Source organism: Apis florea, unplaced genomic scaffold, assembly GCF_048593485.1.
Source record: "Apis florea isolate Af1SG1 unplaced genomic scaffold, ASM4859348v1 contig_2350_pilon, whole genome shotgun sequence".
Taxonomy (NCBI): Eukaryota; Metazoa; Arthropoda; class Insecta; order Hymenoptera; family Apidae; genus Apis; species Apis florea.
Window position 1 is genome coordinate 5,408,967 of NW_028256565.1, and position 10,164 is coordinate 5,419,130.

Genomic DNA, 10,164 nt, shown 5'->3' on the forward strand with positions numbered 1-10,164 from the left:
CGGTAAAAATTGAAATGGCTCGCCATTGAAAGTTTCACGCCAAATGCACGCATGTCTCTCCTCGTTACTTGCCGAGTCGACATTAGATCGTGCGTGGGCAATCGAAGGACAAATCGACCGATGTTCAAAGCATGGTGAAATCGAAAGTATTCTGCTATCCGCGTATTTTCATCGACTATCGATCGTCGTCCTACTTGTACGAACAAAATGTTGCGTATCGAAGATGTAATTTTAGAAACAGTTTCACCTTACTAAAAACGAGGTGACGATACGACCAATGACAACTGCGACGATCTTTCTCCTCCTCGTAGAAACTTTTTTTTCTTTTTCTTTTTCTTCTTCTTCTTTTTTTCACGAACCAATTAGCACACAATCGTTCGAGCTGTATCTTCATGGACATACACCTTGGAATTACCCAGTCGTATGCAACAGCTTGTTAAATTCATTTGAAATTCATTACACGTTCATCCCATTTTTGTGTGCGCGCTGAAAGAGATATTTTCATTTCTGAATGGCGACAACTCAATTATTCTGTGTATTTTTTTTTTTTTATATTATCATATTTCCATTGGTAATCATAATGGTTTCTGCGGCACAATCGCACAGACAAAATCAGTTGAAGATTGTCTAAGAATAAACAAACGAATAGCGTAAGAGGACACAATTTCAGATGTGTCCTCGTTTCTCAAGTTCCTCCAGTTGCATTGCCAGACTTGCATTTTTTCTCTCTTTGTTCTCTGCGAGAGATGCAGCGGATGGGATCTTAAGAAATCAGGATGATTTGTACACGAATAATTATCTTCGATATTTCGAATTGGAAGAATTCGAATTCTTTTCTCGCGAAATAATTTTTCTTTTTTGCACACAGTCGAACATCACACTTTTTTAAATTTTTAGCAAGTTCCTTGTTCCTTGAAGAGAAAGTTTTAGTGGGTCAGGGTGACGACTCATCGCAAGGCGGGTCTGTGACGAGGGAAGAACAGCCTCCAGTTCGTGCGAGTTGTCGCAGCAATCGCAGGATTCGAATTGTATTGCATGTGTGGAAATTTTTATTTCGATTCAATTATTCGAATTCTTATTCCTCCCTTAATGAACGCATGTCGACCTCTGTTGTGATAAAAGTAATTTCATCGTATTAAACACACGTGTATCAACTTTGACGTGACAATTATATCTTTATCGTGACGAAACTAAATATGTGAAATTTTTCGATTACAGAATGTACAAATTAAAGCAATGATCTAGAATCTATAACAAGTCAAGTGTGCCAAGCGAAGACTTAATTCCGATAAGGATTAAGCGGATGCTGAAACATTACAACACAGATATCGAGTCAAGTGATGGGTTTAAGTTAATTGTTCAAAACAGGTCTGGAAATGGTACAACGAATCATCAATAAATATTCTTACTATATCTTTACTATACACATCGATTTCCCATTTTTTTTAAGTATGAATGGCGAATAGCTGCGACAGCATTACTCTCTTTCGCGTTAAAATAAAAAGTCATTCGACTTTTTTTATTTCATTCGTTCGATCAAAGTTACAGGGATATTACTTACCTTTTCACCATTAAAAATAGCTCGATTTCTCCACGGCGAATTTCTATAGAAGGAGAATTCGTCACGTCACACTGTTATATTAGGCAAACTGACCAGGGTAAGCGCCTAAAGCAAGCGTGACGTGTCTCTGTATAATTTAGCAATGACAGTAGCACACAATGTGACGTCGCGTATTCTTCTCCAATTCACCGTAAGAGGAATCGAGCTACTTTTAATAATGCTCGTCAACTCCGTTGTTGACTCAAACCCATCGCTCGAATCTTAGCTACATCTGTGATTCTACCTCGGAATCAAACGTCAGACTCTACGCGTAGAACGTTGCCGCTCTTTTTTTAATCGAGTCACCCTATATAGAATCGAGTTCTTAGCTCTTCGATTAACGTATAACATTTGGTCGGAGAAATCTTTCGCGGGGAAAAAGCAAGTGGATACTTATCTAGCTTGCACGCACTCACTCGGCCTCACCTTCCTAATGATCTCTCCGCATTTGTGTATCCAAGTGTACGTGTCTTATGTCATGCAGCCGGTGAACTAGATTCCTCACGCTAGGCGTTTCAGAAAATCGTTCCCCGCGCTCTATTATCTTACGCGATTCCTCGGGTAATAACGTCTTTGAGCAATCTTTTAACAGTCGGGATTATATCACGTTAGATCGTCTACATATTGCACCAACGTAATACGGAGATCGTGTTGCGAGATTTCTGCTTCATGGTAACATTGAAAGCGAGACGGGAGAGACGATAGCCTTTGTACTCGAATGTCTCGATACATCGTCGAACGATGTTTCCATACTTTTCTCATTACCATTTTCGTAATATTTTTTTTCTAAAATCGGTAAAGATGTTGTAAAAAAAAAAAAAAAAAAGAAACTCCGTAGAATTATGTCGAAGAACTTTTATGATTCCAATTTCTTTTTTCTTATGAACTGTACATAATCGAAAATTCTCGTGGATAGGTGGCTTATCTTACTTTTACGCAATTAAAGGATATCATTTATCCAATATGCTACAAAGTATTCAAGGTTTTCGTTCGTAAATTAGACTGTTAATCATGGATATGCAGATTTTCTACGTGAAATAGGACTTCTACTCTCTTGTTCGAATCCCCCTAGTAAAATTAAATTATGGAACTTTCACGCAATTACGAGATTCCAAGTTGTTGTGCTATAACCGGGTTCACGTCATAAAATAGACGATTACTCATCGACACGCGTTCCGGATTTTCTATGAGGTCTGTCGATTTAGGGATCATCGCAGGTCGCAATCAATCTCTGATTATTCATAGCCGGGGACGTTATTGAATGCTAATTACACTTTGCACTAGCCGATCATGAGACGTTTAAAAAATCCGATAAAATCCTTGTTTTATATCGGATAATATCTTAACGATTGGATGCAAAGTTGTTGTCGAATAATATAATTAAAATATTCATTGCACGATATTGGCGAATATTAACGCGGGGAAGAAACGAGAAACGGCAACATGGAAAGTGTAACGCGGACGAAGGAGGACCTAAAACCAAAGAGAGACAGGGATTCGGTGAAAGCGTGCCGAATAATGTAATACACTTCCGTTAATTTGCCGCTCGTACTGCAACGCATTATCAACCAACTGTTTTATCTTCCTCCCCAATTATTTATTGCCAGCTGCATCACGTGCGCAAAACAATGAACCAAAGAAAACACGTTTAGAAAATCCGTCGCGATTCTCTGTTCAAGTTTCCTTTTCCAGCCTTTCTCTCGAGCTGTATTAGTGGCGCGTGAAACGAAAGGAAATAAAAGTGGAGGAATAACAATGTTATTCAGGAAGATGATTAACGTCCATCTTTCTGTTATGTAATTTAGATTGAGTGTATCATTCGAATAACAGTATATTGTTTTAGTAAGTACTCGTTAATCCATCGAGATCGAAAAAAAAAGAGAAAAAAAAAAATTATTATTATCGAAATTAATTATATAATGTCGAATATTCTGTATATATTCTGAATTATTTTCGATATTTCTATCGATATTTTTATCGAAATTATCGTGTTTCTATCTCGATTCTTAATTCTCAATTAATCGATTTTCGATCTTACTGTAAAATTCCATGGATAGATATCTGTATGGTATTTTAATCGTTCTCGCGAATCTTTCAAAGATTGGAATTGTTACAACACAATTTAATCAGATAATTATGTTTTTCGATTAAGCGAGTTTCTTCGCGAATTTTTATCAAGGTTCGATCGCAATGTCGGCGCAATTTCGGATAGTTTCTTGAGGACCGCATCCAATAGTGGGATTTCTTTCATTGTAACACCGGCCCAAATTGGTCCCAGCTTGGTACGTCCATCTGAATACGCATTGGTTGCACGTTATATTCGGCATAAGGACTGTTATGTTGAATTCTGTTTTCACGTTGGGCACTTGGAACTCGTAATTGTTATATTCATTGATCAATCTCAGCGGATACTGGTCAAAACATTCCTCGGTCTCGAGATTGAATGTCTCATTCAGAGGACACAAGTTGAATTTGAACGTTCCAAAACGATTGTCGGTCAGTTTCAGCTTTACATTTATGTTTTAACCTAGCTTGAATCTGTAACGACAGAACGGATATGTTAATTAACGAGGATTTTTGACAATTGATTGGATTTTATTTTGTGATAATGTATTTCACTTGTTTACTTGTGAAACATCAAAAGATCATAGAGATGATCATGATCATATCATGATAAGAGAGAAAAAATGTAGGAGATAGGATTTACCTTTTGACAATTACACCGGTTCCATAAAGACCACCGTTCTCGTTTGATCTTGGACGAGAAACAGCGTAATCGTCACCGCATTCGCCACATTTTCCTTTATTCTGTCCATATTGGATCTACGATGTAAAAATGTATCAATCGTAATCAATTAACGATTTTCTTTTCATTTACATTTCATTTTCATTACATTCATTTACATGATTTTCCTAAATTTTCCTCGCGATTAAAAATATTATTGATTCTTACATCTATTCCTCCGCAAAAGAGTTCATGATCGTTGTAATTCGGTTCAACAGGGAATCCTTTTCGCCAAGCACTGCTTCTGCTAATAGGATCGAGCATTATCCCTCGTCCTTGGATCTCCGAACAAGAAAATGATCGATAAAAATTTTTCAAATGTCATCTTCAACTTTTTTCCTTGTACTTTTTCTTTGATCAACACTGTTATAATATAATTTCATTGTTAAGTTTATTTTCTTATATAGGATAATTCGATAAATTATCTTGACATTTATCTTGTGTCACGAATCGATGTGGAATTAATAAATAGCTTATCAATTATCTTATCGTATTGAATTATATCGTACGAGCATTTGTGTTGAAAATTTATTTTCTTTTAGTAAAATAATAACATAAAAAAAATCATGATTTGCCAATTTCAATTTTTTTTTATATAATGGCAGCTTGAGTAAAAAAAGGATATAAAGCACGATAAAAGAATAAAAGATATCGAAAAAAAAAACGAATATATTTTTCATAAATTAATACAGCTTTATAAAAATAGCTTTATAATATAATAATTTATTATATCATTTTCGCTTTATTATATTTATTTCATAATTATTTAAATTTAAATAAATTTAATTAGATGACAGAGACAAGATATTTAAATTCTGAAATTATGAAATTTTAAAAGAAATTTTAAAGAAAAAAAAATATTATGATAGGAAATTAAATTTATAAAATTTATATATAATAAAAATACAAAAATATGTAATATCTGATATATAGTACTAATATATGTATAATATATAATATAGTACTTAATTTGTTGCGCCATCTCTTCGATAAACTCTCAAACTTGTCGCAAATTATTACCGATAATAAAGCGAACTGTAGATTTTTGCCCAGTGATATTATTTTAAGAAATATTTTTTTGTACATATTTATTGATAATAAAATGAATTGTTTTAAAAAATTGATATTTTATTTGAATTATAACTCTAAACTGATATTAAATAATAAAAAGAAACTTATTTTTATTAAATAATAGAAACTTAAATCAGAAAAATACCGATGTGTCGATAAATCGATTTCTAAGTATCGATGGTAAAATTGATATTTTCGATATATCGATGTCTTCGAAATATCCCTGTTACCATTTCTACATGTGCTTCATTGTTTGTAATATTATAACCTCTAAGTTACGTGTTTCCCGCCAAGTGCAATTAAACACTGTATACTTTTAAATTGTAAAAAGACATGTCTAAGGAAGAACCAAAAGAATCAGAAAATGAATTCGTATTAAGACCAATGAATTGTGAGTTAAATCAGCTATCTATGCCTGATGGATCAGCAATGCTAATGCAAGGTAGCTGTTAATTTTTATTATAATTTTTCATTATATCTACTACATTTTTATTATATAATATTAAATGTTATTTAATAATAATCTTTTATATAATTTAGGAAATACTGCTGTAGTTGCTGGAATATATGGACCAATAGAAGCAAAACCTCAAAAAATGATTTATGATAAAGCATCAATCGAGGTGTCATATATTCCAGTCAAAGGTCCAGCGAGTAAGTTAAACTATATTTCAAATGTAATTTAATTGTTTTATAAAGTATTAATGTGTATTAATTTTCCAAGAGATTGATGATAGAATGACAGAAATGTACATTAAAGAAACATGCGAAGCCGCAATAATTGTTACTTTTCATCCAGCAACTGCTATATGCATTAACATACAAGAAATGGAAGATTCTGGTGGGGTATGAATTTATTTCATATAGATTTGTATTGTAAAAATTTAAAATGTTAAGCTTTAAAGTAATAAATATTAATTAATTTTACAGATGTTAGCTTGTACAATTAATGCAGCTTGTTTAGCACTTATTAATGCTGGTATTCCAATGAAATTTACTATTGCAGCAGTTAATTGTATGATACAGGAAGGCACTAACAACATTATATTAGATCCTGATAGTACTCAGTTACAAGTATGATTATATCAATATATATTTATATATCTTAGAGATAAATTAATTAAAAAAAGATTCAAGATAAGTAAAACATTTCATTCGATTAATTTTTCAATTTTTATTAAATCTGTTTTAGGATGCTAAAGCAGAATTTACATATGCATTTGATAGTGTGAAAAAAGACATTATATGTTGTTATACTGCTGGTTGTTTTACAGAAGAAGAATTTTTAGAAACAATAGATAAATGTAAACAAGCTAGTCAATATGTGTTTGATTTTTATAGAAATCTTGTAAAAAAGTATGCAAATGTAATATAATATATACAAATATTTTTATGTATCTATTTTTTGATTTACCTGAAACAATAACTTGATATTTTATTATTTAATTTTTAAATATTTATAATGCACATGTGATACAGAATGATAAAGTTTATGAATTTCTATGATAAAAAAAATATCACTGGAGAATATATTATATGCATATTTAAAAAAATATGAAAATTGAATCAAATAAAATTTTAAGATTTTTAACCAATAGATTAGACAAAAGAAAAAAAAGACAAAATTAATTAGATATCGAAGCGGTGTTTTTAACGTACAAATATTATATAGTAAATATAAACAAAGAGAGCAAATATTAGAAAAAGGATAGAGATAGAATAAAAATATTGAAATCAGCGCCATCTCTAGAGTGCCGCAAATGAAACACAAAGAGAAAGGATAGAAAATAATAAGAAAAGGATAGAAATAGAGTAAGAATTAACTATTAGCGCCATCTCTCGAATAGCAAAGAAATGATTTAAAGAATTATTTCTTAAAAAATTCAAAAGATGGCGTTAGTAATAAATTCTTTTTTACCGTATCTTTAGAGAGATGTCTTTGAAACTCAAAAGATGGCAGTAATAGTCAATTCTTATCCTATTTCTATCCTTCTCTTATTATTTTCTGTCCTTTCTTTATGTGTTTCATTTGCGGCACTCTAGAGATGGCGCTGATTTCAATATTTTTATTCTATCTCTATCCTTCTTTCACAACTTTCTTTCCTTGTCTGTCTTGCTTTTAGCACGTGAGCTATTTACTAAATATCAATTGAACACATTTTCATCATTTCTCTTTTAAAACTGTAATACATCTAATTTTTTATGTAGAAAATATTATATTTTTGGCTTTATAATATATATTTAGATTGACAATTTCGCAAAAAATAGAATTTTTATTCTAATATATGACACGAATATTCTGATTCGAAGCATTGTTGCAACAGTAAAATTTGAAGAAATTTGAAGAAATTCAACAAGGTAAGAAGAAATTTTTGAAATATTTAATTAAAAATTATATTATATTTTTTGTTTATTGAACTTATTCTTTCGTTATTTATAATTTTGTAAAATATTTCTAAAATTATGTAATTAATTATCCACAAATATGTGTGTACACTTTCTAAGAAATATTACTAGATGGCAGCACATGACTCTCTGATCGTTACTGACCTCTGCCGGCGAAATCTGTAACTACTTTTAACCGGAAGAAATTGAACATGCGAAAAACAATTTGCACACGAATTTTTTAAACATTTTACTACATTAACAGTGAAAAATTAATTATTATCAAAAAGATATATAAAATATCTCATTATTATGATATATCTGTCTTGCTAATTTAATATTATCCTTCAATTAAAGATTAAAATTGTTAATTTATTATTATCTATTTCTTATTTTTTCCTCTTTCTCATCGCTCAAACAATAACTATAATTGTCCAAACGATTGATTTTACTAATTTTCACACTCGTTCACACGTCAATCAATTATGCAATATCAAAAACAATGTTAAAACGTTAAAACAAATTCCACGGGGGGAAAAAACGAGTCTCCCCATTTATGTGTAGTTAATCTCAACTATTTCTTGAATCTTTAGCGAAAAAAAAAAAAAAAAAAAACAGAAGAAGAAGAAAAAAAGAAAAACGACGAAAAAGGGTAGAGAAGGAGGGAAAGCCGGAACGTGTCCTCGAATTCAGCGACGTTTAAAAAGAAGCAGGATATCTGTCGGTGGGACCACGCCCGGTCGCCAATCACAGCCAGTACCGAAGCTTCGACGTCGATCCTTTGTGTCCCTCCGGACCCTTTTAAGTCCCTCTTTCTGGTTCTCGGGAGCCGAGGGACTCGGTGGCCATCTCTGGACGTCCATTAAATACAGAAATGAGCCTTCGAAGAGCGCCACGAACGGGTCGGACCAGATCTTCTCCGGTCTTGGGCCCCGACCATCCTACGAAAGAACGAAGCGGTGGAATACAAGAGCGAGAGAGGAAACGAATGGAGGGAAAGAAAAAGAGAGAGAGAGAGAGAGAGAGAGAGAGGGATAGAGCCGGGTCAGACCGGGCCACGTTTAGCTGAGGTCGCCCCGGGGCCCCAGACCATTAACAAGGAGCGGAGCAATTTATGGACCGGCTCGCTCATTTCCACTTTATTATTATTTTCTCATCTCATAGATGGTCTTCTGCATCGTTTTGTTACGTTCGTTCCCTCGCCCTGCCTCTCCACGCCGAGTCGCGGCCGCTCCTTCCCTCCTCCGTTCCCTCCCTCCCTCCCGGAATTAATACCCACGGCGGAACCGGGAGAGCCGGTGGCGCAACACCGAAGTCGTCGATGAGCCCGGAATGGAACTCACGGTCGGGCAAAAAATTGCGGAACGCGAAATATTATTGCCCGGGACCCGCCTCCATGCCCTCACTCGCCCTACCAACAGTCGATAATACCCCTCTTCCTCTCTTTCGCCAACTTCGCCAACTCTGCCAACCGGAAGTCCTCCATTTTTCGTCCGAAAACTTCGAAAACATTGGGATCATCGCCTCGATACATCGTAACAATCGATCGATCCAAGTTTGATATAATTATTAAACCTTTTATCTCGATCATTATACACACACACGTTATATACACGTTAGTATAGTTTATATCGATTTATACCGATTTATTAAAATTATCCGCTTGTCCAGCTCGTGGATGTCGAAGGGACGAATTTCATTCTCGCCGGGGTGGATTCGATCGTCGAAGGCCGAGTTGACGAGGAACAAGGGGGTGTCAACTCGTGCACGTCGCTCCAAGTAAGTAACGTTTCTGGGTGACATAACCTCGCGTGACGGTGCGCCGCATGTTCGCCCCGATAAATCCTCGGCGCGCGAGTTAATTTTAAACGGTCACGATTCCCAACGGCGATGACAACACGGCCAACCTTTCCCTACCGATAGCTCGCCGCCAGCGAATCACCCCCCCCCTCCCCTCACCCCTTTAAAATCGGCCCCAAACCTCGAAGATGAGCACTCCATTTTACGACGTGCGGCCAAGTTGAACGCGCGGACGCACGGTTGCCGAACGAAATAGGCGGCTTTCGTTGCCTCTTCACCGCATGCTCGATGGACCAGACTCTCGCTAAGCCCTTTGGAGAGTCTTCTTTTTTGCTTTTTTTTTCCTCTCCTTTCTTTTCTTCTCTTCCTCTCCTCATTTTTTATTTCGGTTCCTCGCGGCCACTCGTCGTTTTCGCTCTTTTCTACGGCTGGCTCGCCCATTGGCGCAAGGGTAGTTGTTATGAAATTAGCATGAGCGATCTGGCCGAGGTAATCGCTTCGACGAGGGCACCACGTCGGGATT

At 34.9% G+C, this 10,164-nt stretch overlaps 2 protein-coding genes and 1 long non-coding RNA gene across 3 annotated transcripts; 2 read left to right on the forward strand and 1 right to left on the reverse strand.

Moving 5' to 3' along the window:
* Positions 1–3,413: 3,413 nt before the first annotated feature.
* LOC100865713 (uncharacterized) lies at positions 3,414–4,760 on the reverse strand. The gene is made up of 3 exons (XM_003696409.4): positions 4,554–4,760; positions 4,308–4,423; positions 3,414–4,138 (listed from the first exon to the last, which is right to left on the reverse strand). The coding sequence occupies exons 1-3, from the start codon at positions 4,647–4,649 to the stop codon at positions 4,123–4,125; spliced, it is 228 nt and encodes a 75-aa protein (XP_003696457.2). The 5' UTR covers positions 4,650–4,760; the 3' UTR covers positions 3,414–4,122.
* An 893-nt stretch (positions 4,761–5,653) lies between these two features.
* Positions 5,654–6,853, forward strand: Rrp46 (exosome complex component Rrp46). The gene is made up of 5 exons (XM_003696745.4): positions 5,654–5,898; positions 5,997–6,110; positions 6,181–6,302; positions 6,387–6,530; positions 6,649–6,853. The coding sequence occupies exons 1-5, from the start codon at positions 5,790–5,792 to the stop codon at positions 6,829–6,831; spliced, it is 672 nt and encodes a 223-aa protein (XP_003696793.2). The 5' UTR covers positions 5,654–5,789; the 3' UTR covers positions 6,832–6,853.
* Positions 6,854–7,553: 700 nt separating this feature from the next.
* LOC147658139 (uncharacterized) lies at positions 7,554–8,216 on the forward strand. Its single transcript, XR_015291130.1, has 2 exons — positions 7,554–7,814; positions 7,974–8,216. It is a non-coding gene; the product is annotated as an uncharacterized LOC147658139 (long non-coding RNA).
* The last annotated feature ends 1,948 nt before the right edge of the window (positions 8,217–10,164 follow it).